General features: G+C 36.8%; 1 protein-coding gene across 2 annotated transcripts in view; it reads left to right on the top strand.

The window, feature by feature from the left end:
* Window positions 1-22,156, top strand: part of SLC4A4 (solute carrier family 4 member 4) — a 379,308-nt gene that overhangs the window by 39,213 nt on the left and 317,939 nt on the right. For both annotated transcript variants that reach the window (XM_074274439.1, XM_074274438.1), the window contains exon 2: window positions 379-452. In XM_074274439.1, the coding sequence (XP_074130540.1) occupies window positions 380-452 (73 nt within the window). In that variant the 5' untranslated portion in view covers window position 379. The remainder of the gene's footprint in view (window positions 1-378; window positions 453-22,156) is intronic.

Here is a 22,156-nt window from a genome sequence, read left to right as displayed (position 1 = left end):
ATCCGAGCTGCTTGGCTGCTACTGGATTTCCACAAACGCTCGGCGCTCCGTTCCGCAGCCACGCCAAACTTCCTCTCCTCTAGTTTCTCGTCTGCTTTCCGCAAAGGCACCGAGTGCTCGGGGGTGGGGAGGGGGAACCCTCTGGCGCTCGGTGATTACCCTTCCTCCACTTGCTAATTCTAGAATTCGAGCTATGTGGGACCGGTGTAATCCTAAACACTGCTCCGGAGGAGCCACGCCGGAGTTGTAGAGCAGAGAGTGGCCTGCGGACATGAACGGGAGCACGCAGCAGATTAACCTGCCCAGGAGCTGGGCGGCTTCGAGCGGCTCCCTCCAGGAGAGGTCTGAACACTCCTTCTTTCTTTTTTATTACTATAGGATGGAGGATGAAGCCGTCCTGGACAGAGGGGCTTCTTTCCTGAAACACGTGTGCGACGAAGAAGAAGTCGAAGGTGAGTGCTGGCAGTGGGGCTCCCGCATCTCTCTCTCTCTCTTTCTGTCTGGACATTCTCACACCCAGTACAGCTGCTGTCTTTGAAGTTGGAGACCAAAGCTTTTCCCTAGAGAATCATTCCTATCGTGTGTGTGTGTGACAGAGACAGAGAGAGAGAGAGAGAGAGAGAGAGAGAGAGAGAGAGAGAGAGAGAGAGAGAGAGAGAGAGAGAGAGAGAGAGAGAGAGAGAGAGAGACAGAGAGACAGAGACAGAGAGAGAGAGAGAGAGAGAGAGAGAGAGAGAGAGAGACAGAGAGACAGAGAGAGAGAGAGACAGAGAGAGAGAGACAGAGACAGAGAGACAGAGACAGAGAGAGAGAGACAGAGACAGAGAGAGAGAGAGAGAGAGAGAGAGAGAGAGAGAGAGAGAGAGAGAGAGAGAGAGAGAGAGAGAGATTAGATAGATTTAATCTTCATCCTGAGGTCAGAACCCTGGCCAAGGTGATGCTGTCTTTTCCTAGGTGATCTCTAAAGCCCTTTCTAATGATAAATTGAGGGATCTGGAAGTCTTGAAGCAGGTGCCAGTGTTAGCTATGTTCTCTTAAAAATAAATTAGTTGGTGTGATAATATTAACCAGTCACCAGTAAGTGACTAATTCAAAGGAGCTGCTGGCTTTATATAAATGTACTTGGCAGTGCTTACTAATAAATATTCTCTCTTGTGTGTTACAGTGTAGACAAGCAGATGTTACAAAGGGAGACTGATACACGAGAGATGCAAACATTGTTGACAAAATGGGTTTCTGACCCATTAATTAAGAATGGGAATAGTGGAAAAAAAATGGATTTGAATCTCTCAGTGAAAAGGGAAGAAGTTTTGCTGACTCTCCAGGAGCCCTCCTTACTAAAACTGTCTTTATGGACCAAAAAGATTTGTGCTTTAACTTAGTTTTTAAATTCTTTTTTTTTTTGGTATGATTTTGTCTACTCACCAACAGAATGGATAGATGGCTGTTTACTTGATAGAAGTGCTTCAAGACTTAATTTGTATGTAATAAAATAATTGTTAAAAGATGAAATAGGTTGTTATGAAAATGATAAACTATTAAGTGATGAGGAGCAACATGGGATAGGGAGAAAGAGCTGGTGTGGAGTCAGGAAGACCCGAGTTCAAATTTGTCTCCTGTCATTTACTGGCTGGATGACACCAGGCAAGTTATTTACCCTCTCATTGCCCCAGCACCTCTGTTTTCCAAGTTGAAGAGAGTGAAGACCTATGTCAGAAAGGAGAATTTCCTCTTCGGGAACTCCTATGGCAATGAAGTTACAGGTCAGGTACAACAAAGCAAAATTAAGCAAACAGCATGAAATGACAAACTTTTATGTGAAAATTAACCCTATGTAGCTGGAATCCTTATTTATTTATTGGCGGCTCTGCCTTGACTACTGCTATACTAGGATTGATTAGTGTCCATAGTAGCCTGAAGGTTAGGATGTCAGATAAGAAGGGGTGCTATGTTAGCATGGTCTGGGACAATGTTTTATTCTAGATCAGGCGTTCTTAACCTCTTCTATTTCAGGGTCCTTAGATGGTCTGATGAAACCTACTGACTCCTCAGAAGAATGTTTTCAAGTGCTTAAAACAAAAATAAAGAGGATTACAAAGAAAACAAATTCTATTAAAATGTTTAAAAAATAATAAATGGACCCGAGATTAAGACCTGTCGTAGACCTAACAATAGGTTCTGGGAAAGGGGCTCTCGTAGGTGTTTAGGACTGCCTAGAAGAATGTTGGTATCCATGTTATTGCTCATGCTCCCTGGAAACTTCCATTTGGACATATAACTAGCCATCCTTTGAGATATCTCAGGCTACGGGCGCACTTCATCCTGCCATGAATTCTTTTCCTTCTTCTTACGTCTCTCCATTCCTCCCCATTTATGTTTCTGAGTCTGTTTAGGGAAAAAAGGATTTCCTATATGGTCTTTTTGCTTTGATAGTGTTTTCCGAGTTCCCTGTCCTTTAACTCTGTGATTGTGGGAACATTTTTAAAGTTGTAAAATCAAAATCCTTAGACTTTTGTACTATGTCATAGTAAACATTACATTACAGTGATTATGTTGCTGTCATAATGTCAAAGGGAATAAAAACATTAACAGGTAGAATACATACATATAAAATCTAACAGGGTTCCCTGAGCATCTTGCTTTTTCTTTAGGACCATGAAGGTAGGTCTCTATGGGAAAGAGCTGAGAAAGTTCTGAGAATAGGCTGCAATGGCCTTTTTTTTTTTTTTTTTTTTTTTCCTTTTTCCTTGAGAAGGCTGTTTTGGCTCAGTTCACAGGAGATGCAAATCATATTCTTGGTTTTGTAAGGTCTGCAAGGGTTGATAGTAGCCTGTAATAGGATGTTGGACATGGCCTTTCTTGGGACTTTGACTGAGAAATGGATTTCCTGAAGTATTTCCCTTGATTTTCAGGGGGAATTTCCCCTGAAATTAAGATAACAACATAAATGAAAGGAACATAAACATTCACTCAGACTTTTAAAGTATGAAATAAGGCAATTAATGAAGTTAGTTATGAGTGTATTTGTAAATTCAAAAGATTTGACAACAGCTTTAGATGGAGCAGTGGACAGGGCGTTGGAAGGTCAGGAAGATGTGAATTCAAATTTTCCCTTAGATAGTTCCTAGCTATTTAACTTTTGCCAAGTGAGTTAGCCTTTATCTACCTTAGTTTCCTCATCTACAAGTAGAAAATAGTAATAGCTACCTCTCAGGGTTACTGTGAAGATCAAACGAGATGATATTTATGACCCAGTGTCTAGCACATTAATGGATATTTCTTTCCTTCATTTTATATTATACTATTTTATATTGCCATGTTATTTTATACTGTATTATATGACATCATATTATGTCATATCCTGTTATATCATGCCACATCTATCTCCCAGGGTGGTGGTAAAGATAAAATGAGGTATTTGTAAGGTACTTTATAAACCTTAAAGTTCCATATAATTACTAACTCTGATCATGATGATGATGATGATGATGATGATGATAATTTGCTGTGGGATAAATAGAGAAGCAGCTCTGGAATCAAGAAAAGATGGTTTTAAGTCTCATCTCTGGCATATAATGGGGTCTTGACTCTGTGACCATGGGCAAATTATTGAATCTCTCAGTGCCAAGGCAATCCTTGAGAACTCCACGTTATAGATGAGTTTCCTAGTTATAGAAAGAATTTATAAACCTAGAGTTCCCCATTCTGATGAAATTGAGTCGAATAAAATGAGTCTGTCCCAACTCCCCCTCATATCTATAATTTTTTATATGTAAGCAAGTGATTTCAATTTTTATAATTAGCATTCACATTTGACTAATGTTGTATTAGGGTTGTTATATGAACTGAGGTTTTGGTCAGTTTGGGCAAATTGATGGAAGGGCCTCCAGGATATGATTGGTTTCCTGATTGGTTTCATGGTAGGAACCTTGTGATAGCACTGATTATGATTCATCCACTCTATGGAGACCTCCCAGCTATTGAGATGCCATGAGAACTTCTGGGACTGAGGGTGAGGTCACGCTTGGCCTGAGCTGGTTCTGGAGGGAGAGGCATTTGGCTGGTACAAAGTAACTCAGGAAGTGAGCATGGAGGAATTGAGAATAATAGCCACTTATATTTTAATTATAATTGGGCATACTCTAAAGGTATTGTCATCCCCATTTTTTTTTTCCACAAGAAATGGGGTTAGAGAAATAAAAAGACTTTCTCATGGCCATACAAGTAGTAAGTTTCAGAATCAGAATTTGAACTCAGTTCTCTATTGAGTCTCAAATTCAGTACTTTTTCCAATGCTCACACTTGGCGGGAAGGATAGTTTTATTGATTTCATTATTATTCTTTATATTGATATAATTGTAGTACTTCTATATGTTGTTTTTCTGTTTTTGCTTATTTCAGCTAGTTTTCCTATCTGTATGTCCACTTATCTATCTTCTTGGCTTGCTATCCTATTCCTATACATGTTCTCCAAGGTTCTCTTCTCTTTTTTCTCTTGGGAACCCCCTTTAGTTCCCATGTGTTTTCTATACAGAGCACAGTATTTGGTTTCTATATCAACTATATCAATATAAAGAATAACAATGAAACTCAATACTCTGAAATTATAATATATATATTCAGTATACACACACACACACACACACACACACACACACGAATCTATCTCTGTTTTTCCCCAGAGCTTCAGTTCTGCACTATTAGATGCCTGTTAGCCATTTAAACTACATGTTCCTGAGACATCAAAAACTTAAACATGTCTTAAACTGAGCTCTCCTATTTTTTTCTTCCTGAAACACATGTCTCTATCTACTGTCTCTCTTCTGTCAAAAGGCATCAACATTTTTCCCAGATTCTTGGGCATATAATCTTTGTTATGACTCAGTGGACAGTTGGTTGTATTATATTAGGGATGAATTTCTAGCATAGGTAAGGGAGTAGTAGAGAGACCTTTTGCATTGCATTAACCTGATTATGATTTATTTAGTAATCAAAGTTGCCATGCCTTTAAGTTTTCTTGAAGATCTAGCTTCCTCTATGTTCAGTGGCTACAACGTGATGGTAGTTATTTGTATTCTCCCAGAAGTCAGGAAATGACGAGATCGCTATGTTAAAATTTCCCATCCATTTTCAGTCTCTTTACAGTAAACTCCCATGCCCCTCTTCTACGTGAAAGGAAATAAATTCTAGAGCTCATCATGCATATATGTATGAGAAATAAAATAAGTTAATTTTTATTCTCCAAGGGTACACTAAAAATTTTGTAACTTTGTTGATTGGGAATCCTTAGAGTTTCTGGAATATTTTATAAGGATAATAAAGTTACTCGAAATATTACCTAAATTCCCTTGACAAGCTTTTTGTGTTCCCATGGAGGGCATGTGCATTAAAAAGGTTGGACCATCATCTCTTCTTAACTCCACATCTGTAACTGAGAGGAACTGAGACTTGAAACCATGTCCTCAGTTCACCTTCTTCACATCTCCTCATGGTGGGTGGTATGACACTTTATCCATGAGTCTGAAAAACCCAAGCGAGGGATTTTAATGCTGAAATTCACGAAGAATAAAATGAGTCAGAAGTGGAGTCATCCTCTGCTTCAATAATGTTTTTAACTATTGTGATTTCCTTAAGAACTTGCTTATCAGTTTAAGGGAATTCCTTTACAAATGAGAAACTTTCTTCTGAGTGATTTTTCTAACTGCATTCTCTAAATTGAACGTCAGGTCTATCTTTGTCCTATGGAGAACATCATAATTGTGATGCAATATTTCATCATGAATAATAAATATTTATTTTGTATTTTAAGATGTACAAACATCATTTATTAAGCACCTACTACATACTAGATACTGTACAAATATTTTCTCATTTGATCCTTACAACCATCCTGAGAAGTAGGTGCTGTATATTATCTTGTTGTTACATTTGGGGAAATGGAGGCAAATAGAGGCTAGTTGCTAGGTGTCTCAGGCAGGATTTGAAATCGAGCATTTCTAATTCCAAATCTATTGCTCTATATACCTTACTACCTACCTGCTTCTGGAGCAGTTTTTGCATGGAGATGGTATGGTGATAAACTCATTACAATACACACATTGTACCTGTATTTTTCATTCCATTGGGATCTAAGTGCCAGGTGCATCCTATGTACCACCACTGAATTGGCTTGGGGATGTCAGATTGATGTTTTCTAGACTGACCTAGAAATAGGACTTAGAAGAATTACCCCTCAGTTTGAATTTCCAATACATACATAAGCACAAGTGGGTACTGCTAAGCTGTAATGAGTGCAGTTGGTTTTGGAGTGGAGAGATTCAATCCCCAGGGGCCCTCTCCAAAAAAGAGGAATGATTTAAAAATTTTTTATTTTCAAAACTGTCACTCAGCCAAGATTTGAGGTGTATGTGCTGGAAATGTGTTACTTAATATGCTCATATTTTGCAACAAGGGAAAACAGCTAACTCCACCTCATCCTCTGAGATAAGGGGTTGGCTCTGCAAGCTTAGGTGACTTGCCTTCAGGCCTTGGCCATTCTCATTATAAGGGGAGTGAATTGAGCTGAAAGTCAATTGCAAGGACTCAGAAACAGAAAATACAACTGGAAAATGTTGTCCAATGGGTGTCCCTATCACTGGAAGAGTCTGGTTTGATTGATATTGCATTTTAGATATTTTAAGGTGTTTTATTAAATTTTAGGCACTTTTGAAATTAGACAATGAGTACACTCTAACTTAGACATCCATCAATTTGAAGAGAAAGAGAAAGGCAAATTCTCACTTCCATTGAGACAGAAAGTTATTGTTGAACATGGTTTAAAATGCAAGGTAGAAGAAGACTAAAGAAAAGGGCACCTTAAAGGGCCTAAAACACCCTAACCAAACAAAACCCAATTATTTTATATATAAAATGACACAGAATCAGAATTATCCAATTTGATAGTTGAAAAGGACCTTGGTGAGGCTGAGTCCTACCTTTAAATACTTTTTCTTAATCTCCTTGAAAAATTCTAGTATGAGTTTTAATGGAACTTTGACAAATGGTGTTTGCAGAAAGGCTATAGAACTAACCTTGATTTTCATTTAAAAAACAAATAATCAAGTCCTAAATGCCTCCTTTGAGTTGTCTATCTTTTTTCCCCCTCTAGGGGAGATAACATCTTGTTGAAGTGTTGAAGGATCTTAGCATTTTATATATATATATATATATATATATATATATATATATATATATATATATATATATATATATGTATATATATATATATATACATATAGTCATAATGACTTAAATCATTCTTCACCAAAGCAACTCATGATAATCCCCATAGGTGGAATAGTGGGGCTGAAAGTACTTTGAGTAGGTCTTCTAATTTTGTATTTAACACAAAGACTAGCACATCAATCATTCAGTCACTGGATAATGCCAAGGGCTTCCTCTATAGAATTTTTTTTAAAATTTAATTTTTATTTTATTTTATAATTATAACTTTTTTTTTGACAGTACATATGCATGGGTAATTTTTTATAACATTATCCGTTGCACTTACTTCTGTTCAGATTTTTTCCCTTCCTCCCCCAACCCCCTCCCCCAGATGGCAGGCAGTCTTATACATGTTAAATATATTACAGTATATTCTAGATACAATATATGTGTGTAGAACCAAATTTCTTGTTGCACAGGAAGAATTGGATTCAGAAGGTAAAAATAACAGTTTACACTCATTTCCCTCCTCTATAGAATTTTTAAAATTTATTTTATCCTTGGTAGTTTAAATACAGTTTACCTGAAGTAGATATGTCTTCCTGGTCAGTGATACTAGATTATTTTTTGGCTTGCAAGTATATGTGTGAGTCCATAGTTACTAAAATAATTAAGTAACTATGGCCTAGAAATAGCAAGTCAGTGTTTTGCAAAGCCAACATGATTTGTAGCATATTTTCTTGGCACATAAATTCTCAGTTTTTATAGAAGGCTATAACTAGTCATGGCTGTGAGACAACCTGTTGAACAGATATTTTTATAAGTCTTTTCATTTATTGTATTCATGTGCCATTAAGGAAGAGTGGCTATATAACCACTTGAGTTATCAGGTACATTCAAGGATTCCTCAGTTTTCCCTGTGGAACCAACCAGGGAAAGTCTAATTTTTCCTTCACATTCTAGGTCTCCAAATACTTGAAGACAGCTGTAATGCATTCTATTCTCTGAGTCTCCTCTTCTCCAGGTTGAAACATTCCCTGATTTTTCAACTAATATTTATGAGACATGAACTTGAGGTCTTTCTCTGTTTTGATTGCCCTTCTCTGGACATTCTCCATTTGGTCAATGCACACATTGTACACAAAAGTACACTTATATTTACCTTTTAACTTGTGACCCCAGAACAGAACATTATTTCAGATGAGATTTGACATGTTCAGATGGGTAGAATCTTTTAAGCCTTTTTGATGTATCAGGCATCGTGCTAAGCATTGGAGCTACAAATACATGCAAGCAAAATAGTACCTATCCTTGGTGAGATTACGTTCTAATAAGGGAAGAAAATAAATAAATAGCATCTGGAAAAAATGTATGTCTATATGGAAAGGGGAGGAAACAATATGGTTGGAAATCTCTGGGAAAGTCATGGAAAACTGGTTCTGGACAAAGAAAGATGAAAACTCGCCTCTCAGAGCCTGGTATCCCCAAGGACTATCTCAAGATTTTAATGGAGTTAGGGCTGATGATGACTGGGAATCGGGCAGCATGGGTGTTGTAATAACACTTGGGAAACCAAGTTTTAGGCAAAATAAGGCAAAACCTTACCTACCAAGGCTTGGCTATTCTTAGAAGCTAATCTCTCCTAATGTAACCTAAGAACACATTAACTTTTTTGGCTGGTACATCACATTACTGACTCATAATAAACTTGTAGTCCATTAAAACCCCTCATTTTTTTTTAGAAAAAAAAAAAACTTATTTAACCATGTCTTCCCTATTTTGTACTTGTGAAGTTGATTTTTATACTCAACTGGAAGATTTTCCATTTTCCTTATTGAATTTCATTTTATTTGTTTCCACCCAATATTCTTTTTATATTTATGATCTCTTTGAATCCTGACTCTACTGCATGTTAACAATGTCTCCCAGTTTTGTATAATCTGTAGTTTGTTGATCATCTATACCTTTATCCAAGTCACTGATGAAAATTTTGGAGATCACAGGCCTGGTGTCATGCACAGATCCTTGAGGTTTTCTGCTAGACATTTCCTGCTTTCTTGATATTGAACCATTAGCAACTGCTCTTCAAGTTAGCTAATCATTTTGTCTAAATATATTGTTTTCTAGTTTATATATTTCATTTGTCTCCACAAGGATAGGATCTGGCCTGGAAGTGTTCTTCAAAGATTCCTCAACTTCTCCCAATTTTTCCCCAAATTACTTTCCTTCAAATTCTACCAATGGTCAGGTATTTTATTTGTTTAAACTCTTTCCAAGTCTCCCACATGATTTCTTTCTTCTCTTATTCCTTCTCTCACAGTCTGTTGCCACCAAATCCAGAAGTAGAATGATGCCATCCCATTCCCCTTTTATGGAAATAGCATTTGCTCTTCTCTGATCTCATAGTTTTTCTACCATTTTCCATAATTTTTCAGATATCATTACAGTGGCTCAGCATTCCCATCTGTCAGTTCTTTCAGGGCCCAAGGGTGTAGTTTATCTAAGCCTGGAGACTTGAATTCATCAGGGGCATTTAGGAATTCCTTAAATGCCACCATTCTGACTGGTCTTTTTGACCCTTACAGGCACTTTCCAAAACACACTAGACTGCAAAAATGATATCTGGCCTCAATTTTATATTTACTTCATTCATATCTACTACTGGATTCTACTTTTCCTTTTCTCAATTTTCTGGTATATTTACTGACCATAAATTACCTCTAGTAGGAAATTCACTTGAATTTGGTTACTCATGAAAATCAGAAGGAAAATTGGAAGAATATAATGATGCCTTCCACTTGGACAGTACTTTGAAGCTTTCAAAATACTTTCATATTTTCTTTTCTCATTTTGAGCTTCATGACACAAAAGACAGCAACTAGGATGAGAGAACTAAGGACCATATCAAACAAGGAACTGGGGATGTTTAGACCAGAGCAGCAGAGTCTCAGGAGGAGAAATGATAACTATATTCAAGTATTTGGAGGGCTGTCATGGAAAATTAGAGTTGTTTTGTTTTGTCGAAATTAAGCAGAATGAGAAGCAGTGGGTGGAAATTGCAGAGAGGCAGATTTTAGCTTGATGAAGGAAAAAGCTTCCCAGTAATCCAAGCTGTCCTAAAATGTAATGGGCTTTCTTAGGAGGCAGTGAATTTATTTATCACTGATTGTCTTCAAGTTAAGGCTAGATGACTACTTGTCAGTATTATCGATGGAATTCCTGTTTGGATCTAGGTTGAACAAGATGAAGTTATCTCAGACGCTTTGCCAATTCTATGAGTCTGTGAGCCCTGTAAGGTAGATTGGGGAAGGCACATTTTAATTCCTACTTTACTGGTGTGGAAATTGAGATTTAGATTCAATGACTTCTTTAGTCTCCAGGGGAGCTGAGACCAGAATTCAATTTAATGTTCTTTTGAATATATTGTATTTCTTATAAACCCCATAACTGCTTTTTTTTCTTTTGGCCCAATTTGAATTCTTTTAGGATGGATAATTTATGTCATTATTTAGTGATCTATGTGTGGTTTTTAAGTGTAAAAATTGTCTTCCAAAATACTATGTTGACTATAATAAAAAAATAATAAAATACAGAATTTCTACCTATTGTGCAAAAACTTATAAAATTATGCTTTCTTGCAAAAATGCTCTTGATTTGTTGTTATTTTTCCCCTTTCCCTTCCAAATAACAAGGGAGCCTACTAAAAGAGAGGTTAATTTAATTTTTCTAACTTTGAATTAACTATAGTTGGCACTTAGATCTAGTATGAGAAGGGACTCCAGAATTTGTCTATTTCTCCTTCGTTTTACAGATGAAGAAACAGAGGGTCCTCAAAGCTTGAGCTATTTATCCAAGGTCACACAAGTAATAAGAGATCCAGGGAGTCAAATCCATGTCCTCTGATTGCTGTCCTGGGTCTCTTTACTCTCAACACAAGTTCCTAGGGTCATAAAATGACATTGAGAACTAGGATTGGTGTGGGAGTAGAGCATCTGAATGTGTAAGAAATCAGCTACATTACTGTGCTCATGCCTTTGCCATTATGGGGGTGTTTGAGAAATGACTGAATTCAAGGAATCAGAGTTGGGAAGTGAGAGGCGGCATGAGGGAGAGATCATAAAAGGCCCTACCTATTATCCCAGTGCATCTCTTGGTGCCAGGTGGGATAAAAGAGTTTGAAAATCTGAGTGATGTTTCCTAAATAAGCAATAGGAGTGACTCAATTCCTTTTTTATGAGAAGTTAAAAATGTTTTAAAAAATCTAGTTAATCCTTACCATTTCCCTAAAGCAGAATGGGAATTAGATTCCAAGTACGGGGTTAAAGTACTCACCTTTAATTAACTGTGATGATTGTAAAACAGAACAGGCCTTACATAGAACTTTGGGGAAATTAGACAACCAAGTATTTTTTATTTTCCTTTTTTTCATTAAAAATGTCTCTAGCTTTTACAGCAAATTAATTTTTGAACACATTTCTTAGTTCTACACTTCTTACAAGTCTTCCATTGTAAGAAAGATTAAAAGAAAAAGGGAAAAAATAAGTTTTGCAACAATAATGACTACATCTTATGGAATATACAACATTCCATCAGCTGTACACATCTTCCTCTGTAATGAAAAGAGGGAAGTGCATTTTTGTCTACTCTTTTCAGGATTTAAAATCAATTTTAATTACACAGCATTGTTGTTATTATTCAGTTACGTCCAACTCTTTATGACCCCATTTGAGGCTCTCTTCACAAAGATACTAAAGTGGTTTGCCATTTCTTTTTCCAGATCACTTTACTGTTGAGGAACTGAGGCAAATAGGGTTGAGTGACTTACTCAGGGTCACATAGTTAAGTGTCTGAGGACAGATTTAAATTCATGATGAATCTTCTTGATTTCCAGTTCAGCCAGTGCTTTATACACTGTGCAATCTAGCTGCCCATATCAAGTAGAAGTTTATAGTCATTGTGTATACTCTTGTTCTGGTTCTATTTATACCATTCTGCATCATCAGTGCATTCCTAGTACTTCCCATGATTCTGATTACTTTACATTTGTTATTTTTCATAGTATTTAAAAATTTTTTCATTTTTATTCATGTATCACAGTCATTTCTCAACCCATGGTCGCCTATTTTGTTTTCAATTCTATGCTAAAAAGATACTCTCTGAATATTTTGGTATTTATGGGATATTTTTTCTATCTTTGGTATATGAGATATTTGATTAAATATAGTTGCTTTAAAAAAACCTATTCTACATTGCTTTCTGGAATTTTCCCTCCTTCTCCTCTCCAATGTATAGCTTTGTTAATAGCATATGTGTGATTTTGTCTTTCTAAAACACCTCCAATCTTTTTTTTTTTAGTGATAGCTATTATTATTTATTATAAATTTTTTTATATATGCATGAGTAATTTTTTTTATAACATTATCCCTTGTATTCATTTTTCCAAATTTTCCCCTCCCTCCCTCTACTCCCTCCCCTAGATGACAGGCAATCCCATACATTTTACATGTGTTACAGTATAACCTAGATACAATATTGTGTGTAAATACAATTTTCTTGTTGCACGTTAAGAATTGGATTCTGAAGGTATAAGTAACCTGGGTAGATAGACAGTAGTGCTAACAATTTACATTCAATTCTCAGTGTTCCTTCTCTGGGTGTAGTTGTTTCTGTCCATCACTGATCAACTGGAAGTGAGTTGGATCTTCTTTATGTTGAAGATGTCCACTTCCGTCAGAATACATCTTCATACAGTATTGTTGTTGAAGTGTATAGTGATCTTCGGGTTCTGCTCATTTCATTCAGCATCAGTTCATGTAAGTCTCTCCAAACCTCTCTGTATTCCTCCTGTTGGTCATTTCTTATAGAGCAATCATATTCCATAACCTTCATATACCACAATTTACCCAACCATTCTCCAACTGATGGACATCCATTCATCTTCCAGTTTCTAGCCACTACAAAAAGAGCTGCCACAAACATTTTGGCACATACAGGTCTCTTTCCGCTCTTTAGTATTTCTTTGGGATATAAGCCCAGTAGTAGCACTGCTGGATCAAAGGATATGCACAGATTGATAACTTTTTGGGCATAATTCCAGATTGCTCTCCAGAATGGCTGGATTCTTTCACAATTCCACCAACAATGCATCAGTGTCCCAGTTTTCCCACATTCTCTCCAACATTCATCATTATTTGTTCCTGTCAGCTTAGCCAAGCTGACAGGTGTGTAGTGGTATCTCAAAGTTGTCTTAATTTGCATTTCTCTGATCAGTAGTGATTTGGAACACTCTTTCATATAAGTGGATATAATTTCAATTTCATCATCTGAGAATTGTCTGTTCATATCCTTTGACCATTTATCAATTGGAGAATGGTTTGATTTCTTATAAATTAGGATCACTTCTCTATATATTTTGGAAATGAGACCTTTATCAGAACCTTTAACTGTAAAAATATTTTCCCAATTAAAACACCTCCAATCTTAAGTGTTTCCATCTTTTATTATTTTTGCTGATTTGTTTGAAATTACAGAATTGTTTTGATTTGTATTTCTTTTATTATTAGTGACTTGGATTAATCTTTCATATGCCTGTTAATAATTTATCATTTTTTTGGGTAGAGAAGACATTTGTTCATTTCCTTTGATCATTTATCCATTGGAAAAGGCTTCAATCATAAAAAAGATAAATACTCATTTCAGTTACCTATATATCTTGTACACCTCGTCCTTATCAAAAATATTTACTATATAATTCTTATCCTTTCTTAGCAGCTTTGATTTTGTTGGTGCAGAAGTTTTTCAACTTCATGTGTAATTGAAATGATTTTTTTTGGCTCTACTTTATCCCTTGTTTGGTTAAAACTCTTTCTCTAGCAAGAATAGTTGTGAAAGATACCTCCTATCTTCTTCCAATTTTTCAAAGTGATGTGATCATTTATATTTAAATTAACTTTATATTTGGAACATATGGTGGTTTATGGTATAAGATTTTGGTCCAGATCTTGTTTTTTCCCTTCCTTCCTTTCTCTCCAAACTTTTCCTTTTCTAGTTCGTCCTTCAGATATACAACTGATGGTCTTAAAGCACAAACTTGACCATGTCGCTCTAATCACAGTAATACCCAGGGGCCTACTTTGCCTCTAGCATCTGGCTATGACTTGATTTAATCCTTCCAGAGTTATTTAACATTATTCTTTTTCTCATATGCTATGATTAGTTATACTCAGAAGTATGCTGCTAAATGTTTAGCAACTGGCTATTAAAAAAAAGTTCATAAGACATGCTTTTTGGGTTTAATCTACATTATTAACATCTTAGCCATCACTTTCTTAAGTCTGGACAATCAACAAAGCAATAAATCAAACCTTATTTGTAGTATCTGCTAATTTCTCAGGTGTGAATGCTTACAATGAAAATTTAATAATCATCTCTTGTGAACCTGTTTCAGCTGGCTCTAAATCTATATTCATTTCTGGATATACTGGCTTACTTCCTGTCCATCATGTAGAATGCTCAATCATCTAGTTCCATATCTTGACAATGACTTCTTCCTAGGAAGAAGGAAAATAGACTCCTTCTTCAACTCCACTTCTCTCCCTGGCTTCCTTCAAAGTTACTTCAAGTTCCACTTTGTGAAGGAGGTTCTTCTTGATCCCGGTGGCTGCACATGGCACTCTTCCCAAAATGACCTTTTCTCTGCTTTTATATCATTTATATGTCAGAGACTAGAATAATATTTAAAGGAAACTCAGCATAAACAAAAGACATCTCTCTAAAACTGTCAGTAATAGAGTGAATCTGAGTTGATTTAAGAACTTTCCTCAGTGGCAGATCCTTATTCTGGTTAAGCCACAAACTTTATCTAGAAAAATTTGTACCTGTTTATATGTGCACGTATTTCTCATGATAGAATGTTACCTCCTTGAAGGCAAGGTCTCTTATTATTTTTATATCCCTAGGTGATAGGACAATTCCTGTCATAAGGATGGCACTCAGTAAATGTTGTAAGCCAATTACTTTTTTATGATTGCTGAGCAATCTTAGATTATCCCATTTGATCTTTATAGTTGAAGATCTTCTTTGATCTGCTAAAATTGTGGTTGTAACCAAAATTACAAAATTTAATGACTACCTGACTTGAAGTGTCTCTGGTGGAGATTCAAAGGATCATAGTTCTTGCTAGAAGAGAGTCCAGAGACCTCTTCCCAGGGCTGTTGTGAGCCTCAAACAAGATTGTATTGGTAAAGCCCTGGGTATAGTGCCTGGCATATAGTAGGTGCTTAATAAATGCTTGTTTCCTTTCCACAGTTTAGAAAACAGTGGTCCAAGAAGACTTGCCCAAGATCTTAGAGGCAAGAGTCCTCAGAGGTGGCATTTGAACCCAAGTCCTCTGACTTCAGAGGTAGGGTTCTTTCCCTTATACTATACTTCCTTCCCAATTGAGCCATTCTTTGTTGTCTGTATTCACATGTTTTGAGAGATGTGATTATTCTGCCACATAGTCATATGATTTTTTGATTTGTCATGATCAGCTAGAAAAACTGATAATTTATCTGCACATTCTATCTTCCGGACAAATTACTTTGATCTGTATATAGTTCAAGGGTTGCTTCAAAGTCATTCCCTTGTGTTTCTCTTTTGTCAAATTGTGATCTTGGTTTTCGTGTTCCAAAGCTATCCTTTAGTCTTCTTCCCTGTTTTCCACTGTCAAATCTAACGTCCACATCAGTTTGTTTAATTTAATTTGACCCTGAGATGTATTTTTTTACTTTATTTCTCCTTAAAGCTTAATTTTTTCTTTCAATCACTTTAGAAATTTTGGCTATGGTTCCATGATCCATGGACAGTCCACAGAATTTTCTTGTTCATGGGAATTTGGTTGGATTCATTTTCCTTCATAGTATAATATTTGTTCATTTTGTTCTGCTTGAGTTTTTGACTCAATTTTCTTTTCTTTTTATGAGTCACTTTGTTGGTTTATCTCTCTGTAAGCTAGGTTTATGTTCAGGTTTTCTCCCTTGGACTTTTGGTCTTTTGGCCTTTCTCTTGTATTAGTCACTTGTTTTTGGTTTGTCTTCTCACTCTTTGGCTTTTATCCCTTTCGCTACTACCCAGATTCCCTTTTTACAGTTGGGAGTAAAGAAGTCCAGAGTTGGGTTTTCAGTCCCTTTTTCCTTGGACACAGAAATTCTTTGAATATAAATGGCTCCATGTTGTTCACATCAACCATGCTAAACTCCCCTTCCATTTAACTTGCTCTTTTTTTCCTTTGAGTAAAATCAGTCTCTTATAGGATGTGGGGATCGGAGGTTCAGACTGAGTCATTGTTATAGAGGGACAAGATCACTAGACAGTTTGTGCTGGTTGTATTCAGCATATGGCATGAGTTGAAGGATGATTATGCTGAATGAAAGTGATATATATTTAAGTTCTCCAATGTTATTTCATGGTGGTTTTTTCTCCCTAAATTTTTACCCTGTGTAGTGTTACTGTCTCATTATCTTGTGGACTTAGCTTTAGTCACTCCATATCTGGCACATAATTTCTATTTCTGAGGTCTTTTGGTCATAGAAATTTGCAGGAAATAACTACTCTGACATTTTGCCAATCATGTGATTACCAAGCATTTTCAATGTATAATAAAATGGAAATGTTTTCCAAGGCCCCAGATGCTGGGAAGCTGAATAGGTTTTAAATTTGAGGAATAATAGCTAAAGCATCAATTTTAGAAAGTTAAAATTGCATATTTATAGATTAAGTCCATATTAAATTTTCAATAGGTAATTATGTTTCTACTAAAAGAATGGTTCCATTTCCTTATTTATAAAGTGAGATGTTTGGGTTAGATGGCTTTAGATCTCTTTTCTAGCTATAAATCTGGGAACTTCTTTTGACTGTCAAAGTCAAGTCTATAATTGAGACCTATAGATGCCCATTTTGATGTATTAAATCCACATTAAATTGTTTGGTCTGCTTCTTACTTTCATCCATTCTGCATTGTGGTTTAATGAATAAAACTATCACAAGGAGCCTGGGGACCTGAATCTTGTTCATAGCTTTGTCACTAGTCTTTTAGGTGGTCTAAGACAAACTTATTACATTTTTATGTCCAATTTTCCCCCCTCGTCTGTAAAATGGAGGGAATAACATGGATCTTCTCTTCTTCTTACTAATGATGGTAATACTTTTGGGAGGGCTTTGAAATTTGCCAAGTGCAAATTGCTCTCAGTATTCTGATCTATAAAGAAGCTGTAATGCCCTTTGCCCCTCCTATCTCAGAGGAGCTCTGAATGTAACTGCGGTAATTTGAACTTGTCAGCATGAACCTATGAATTAAAGCTATTATCTCACATGGATCTATGTCCCTATATCACTCTTCGTGCTTGTCCCTTTCTGGCCAGAGACAGTGATTGGAGAATGCCATGAGATTGAAGTGATGTGCTCAGGAAATGAGAGGAATGGTACCAAATAGAGGAAAGGTTTGGAGACCTGGCTTTGCACCTTGATCAGTTGCCTGTTCCTGAGCTTTGGCCCAGTCAGGCTATTTCTTAAAAAGTCAGTTTACCCATTTATAAAATGTGGGGTTCCACTAGGTGGACTTCAATACCTTTCCCAGCTTGAATATACCATGATGGTGGTTGAGGCTTGTTTAGATTGACACTTCTGTTCTCACCTTAAATTTAACTGATAATCACTGTCTTCATTAGGGGCTCTTGGCCACTCAAATAATTGGTATTTGAGTGCTTCTCAAATTCCTGCTTCTCACAGTTATTCAAATTGAACTGAGTGAGAGGCAGTGTGGTTGGGTGGATAGACTTGCTGTGATCACTTCCCTTCCCAATGCCAGAGGCAGATCTTTCATTTTACAGATTGCAGCTGCCAGTTTCATGAGGGATGAGCATGACTCTTTAAATCCTATAAAATTACCCAATATATAAAAATAAAAATGGGACAGGCACAGTTACAAAGAAAAAGAATGAAGTGATCTACCCTCTGAGGTGAGGTTTTTAAATTTATGGGGGAGACACCATATATCTATGGATGCAAGTACAGAATCAACACCAGGTAATTAGAGACAATTGGTGGTCAGTGGATAGAGCACTGGGCCTGGAGTTCAAATCTGAGCTCAGATACTTCTTAGATGTGATCCTGGGCAAGCCCCTTGACTTCTGATTACCTGACAAAATACATCCACCGAAATTGCTGGAGAAGGAATTGGCAAACTACTCTAGTATCTTTGCCAAGAAAACCCCTAGTGGGGTCACCAGGGGGTAAAACATGACTGAACAATCACAATAAGAGTTAGGAAAGAATTCTCTGAGTGAGACAATTGGGAAAGGCTTCAGGCAGAAGATGGTACTTGAGTCAAATGTTGAAGGAAGAGAGGGATCCTCTAAGAGTCAGAGATAAGGAGGAAGGCCATTCCTGCGTAAAGACATGGGAAAAGCAGATGGAGCACCACTTTTGAAGACCAGAGCGAGAAGAAGCAGTTTGGCTGGGTCATAGAGTTGAGAAAGACAGTAGTATATAATGAAACTGGAAAGATAGAGTGAGATCAGGTTGTGAAGGACTTAGCCAAGAGTTTATAGTTTATCCTGGTTGCTGTTCAGTCATGTCTGACTCTACATGCCCCATTTGGTATTTTCTTAGTGAATTTATTGGAATAGTTTGTCACTTCCTTCTCTGAATCATTTTACAGGTGAAGGAACTGAGGCAAATAAGGTTAAGTGGCTTGCCTAGGATTGTATAGTTAGTAGGTGTCTGAGGCTAGACTTGGACTCTGGCATTCCTGACTCTAGGCTCAGTGCTCTATCCACTGTGCCAATTAATTTGTACTTAAAGAAAATCAACTTGGCAACTTGGTGGAGAATGGAATGGGATACAGAAAAGCTTGAGGAAACTGGAGCACACTCCTCATCGAGCACAAGCAAGTAGGGCTATATCACTGAACCCAGGAACCTGAAGGCCTGTAATAAAGTCCTGTTACAGGGAGGGCAGTGAGGTGTTAGCTGAAGGCCTGGAACTCATTTTGTTCCAATGGGTTTACTCATCTGGAAGACTACTGTGGACACTGAGCTAGCAGCTGATGGCCAGGATAGCTTGTTGGTCCTGAAGTGAAGAGCAGATCAGAGGACGTCTGCTTACTTCCTTTGTGATGATTACCATCAACAAGAAGATCTGGGCAGCATACATAATGTCATCTTCAAGAACTAATACTGCAAAGTTCACCACATGGCAATCTCTCATCATCAATTTAATCATCTCTCAGTTTAATGATTATGATGAGAGAGAGAGACTGAGAGAAAGAGACTGAGACAGAGACAGAGAGAAGAGAGATAAAGAGATACAAAGACAGTGAGAAAGAGAGACAGAGAGAGAAAGAGAAGAGGAGAAATACAGAGAGACAAAGACATAGAGAGACAGAGAGACATAGAGACAGAGAGAAGAGACAGACATATAGAGAGACAGAAAGAAGAGAGACAAGAGAAAGAAACAGAGAGAGACAGAGAAGAGAGAAATAGAGAAAGAGAGAGAATGTGCGTATTTGTATACATCCCTGACAGCTTTAAAAAGCAGAAACAGATGGCTTTCAGGTTATGCCCTTTGCTGAGCATGATGCAGTACCCCATATCCCACTCAAGAATGGATGAGGTGCTGATGAGAGCAGAGTACAATGGGATCATTACCTCGCTATTCTCGGGACCTATGCCCATGCACTAGCTTTTTTTGATTGCTGCACCACATTCTTGAATCATCCTGAGTTTGCAGTTGACTAAACACCTAAAATTTTTTCAGAATGACTTCTATGTATCCAGATCTCACCAGTCTTTTGCTTGTGCGGTTCCTCTTTTGTACCCTCATGCAAAAATGGACTTATTCCTAATGGAATTTCATCTTATTCGATTTGGCCCAGAACTCTGTTCATTTTATAGCCTTTGGATCCTGAGTCTGTCATCTCCCTCTCCCTCCTACCTTCTTTTCACTGGAAGATTTGATGAACTTCTCTTCTATACCTTTATCCAAGTCATTAATGAAAACGTTCAAAAGCATAGGGCACAGATCCCTGGAGTACTCTGAGACCTTCCATGTTGCTATGTTGACATTGCTTCCATGTTGACAATGAGTCATGAATAACTATTTTCATTCAACCAATTCCAAATCCATATGATTGTGGACTCTTATGTTCTATAATTCTCTGTTGTCTTCACACAATTTTGAATCACTTGATAAAAGATTTTGCTAAGATTCAGGTAGCATTCTTCTTAGCTGCTAATTTTTAAAATTCTGACTTAAAGAAAAGGGAAGTGGGATTGCTCTGGCAGTATCTGATCTTGATGAAGCCATGCTGGTTCTCGGTAATCACTGCTTCCCGTTTTACATGTTTGCCAAGTTTCTCTAAAGATATTTTCTATAATTTCCCCCAGGAACTGAAGTCAAGTCTACAGTTTGCAGATTCTGTTTTATTCACTTTTCTGAACATTCAGACCACATTTCACCTCCATGCGTGGGACAACCTACTGTTTTTCCATAACCTTTCAGTTACCATTGATAGTGACTCAGCAGTCATATCAGTCAATTCTTTTGGTACCCGGGAACATAGTCCATCTGGGCCAAGTGATTTGAAGTCATCAAGGCTAATTGCTCTCATAACTTATCTTACCTATTCTTGGTATTGGTTCCCCATTAAAATTGTTATTCTGTTATTTCCATTATGAAGGTCACTCTCATTTCCAGAGAAAACATAAACATAAACAAAAATTGAACAGCTATGTCTACACCATGTTATTAGTTATCACTCTCTCATCTACCTTAAGTAAAGGTTTCTTTGATCTTTCTTTTTCTCCCAATACTGCGACCCTTAGCTTTCTTTACTAATCACAGCTAATTTTGAGCTCTTTTTAGTATTCCTGATATTTTTATAAGACTGTGCTAAATTCTCATATTCATTCTTTGTCACCTGTCTTCCATTTTTGATACATTCTTTTCTGAGATCTAAATTGGTCCCAGTGCATCCATGTTGGTTGATACGTTCAGATAAATTTCATTTTTTTTCTTTCTCATTCGAATAACTTCCCTTTATAACTTCAGATTTTATTCTTAAACATCTCCTATCCCTCCTGACCTGATTTTTCCCCAGAAGTATTTTGCTCCATGGTATCCTACTTTGAAATCAGCTTCCCCAGAATGTGAGGTGCTTGTCAGACTGTGCCTGGAGTTTCTCTCCTGTATCACAAAGTCTAAGATGAAGTAATTACTCCTTCCCCACCCCACTGGGTTTCCATCATTACCACCCTAACAACCAGTTCCTACCAATAAAGAGAACCTGATCCAAAATAGATTTTTCTCCTCGTTGATTTCTTCATTTTTTTAATAGCTAGTATTTCTAATAGCTGAACTAAGCATTTATAATTTAAGGTTTGCAAAATGCTTTAGAAATATTACCTCATTTTATCCTCATAACAACCCTGAGGAGTAGGTGCTATTTTTTATTTCCATTTCACAGACGAAGAAATTGAGGTAGACAGAGGTTAAGTGACTTGCCCAGGATTACCCAATTAGTAAAGGTATTACTTTGGATTTGAACTCAGGTGATCTTCCTGATTCTAAGACCAATGCTCTAACCATGATGCTACTTAGAGTCCTTTAACTTTTAAAGAATAATCTCTACATTTTGATTACATGTAGATTATAATCTGATAGAATTTCATTAGATTTTGCTTTAATATCCTCATCCTTGCCACAATATTTGGTGCATAGAACTGTGGATGTCTATCTTTTAAAGGATAATTTCCACATTTTGATTTACATGTAGATTGTAACCTGGTAGAATTGCATTTTGCATTGAGTTTTGCTTTAGTATCCCCATTTCTCGCCATAATATCTGATGCATAGAACTGTGGGTGTTTAAGAAATAAATTAATTGATTCATTGATTGATATACATCAGTTCCTAA

This window comes from Sminthopsis crassicaudata, chromosome 6 (genome assembly GCF_048593235.1).
Source record: "Sminthopsis crassicaudata isolate SCR6 chromosome 6, ASM4859323v1, whole genome shotgun sequence".
In the NCBI taxonomy this organism is placed as follows: Eukaryota; Metazoa; Chordata; class Mammalia; order Dasyuromorphia; family Dasyuridae; genus Sminthopsis; species Sminthopsis crassicaudata.
The sequence above is the reverse complement of the archived record's forward strand: the minus strand, read 5'-3'. Positions and strand labels throughout refer to the sequence as shown.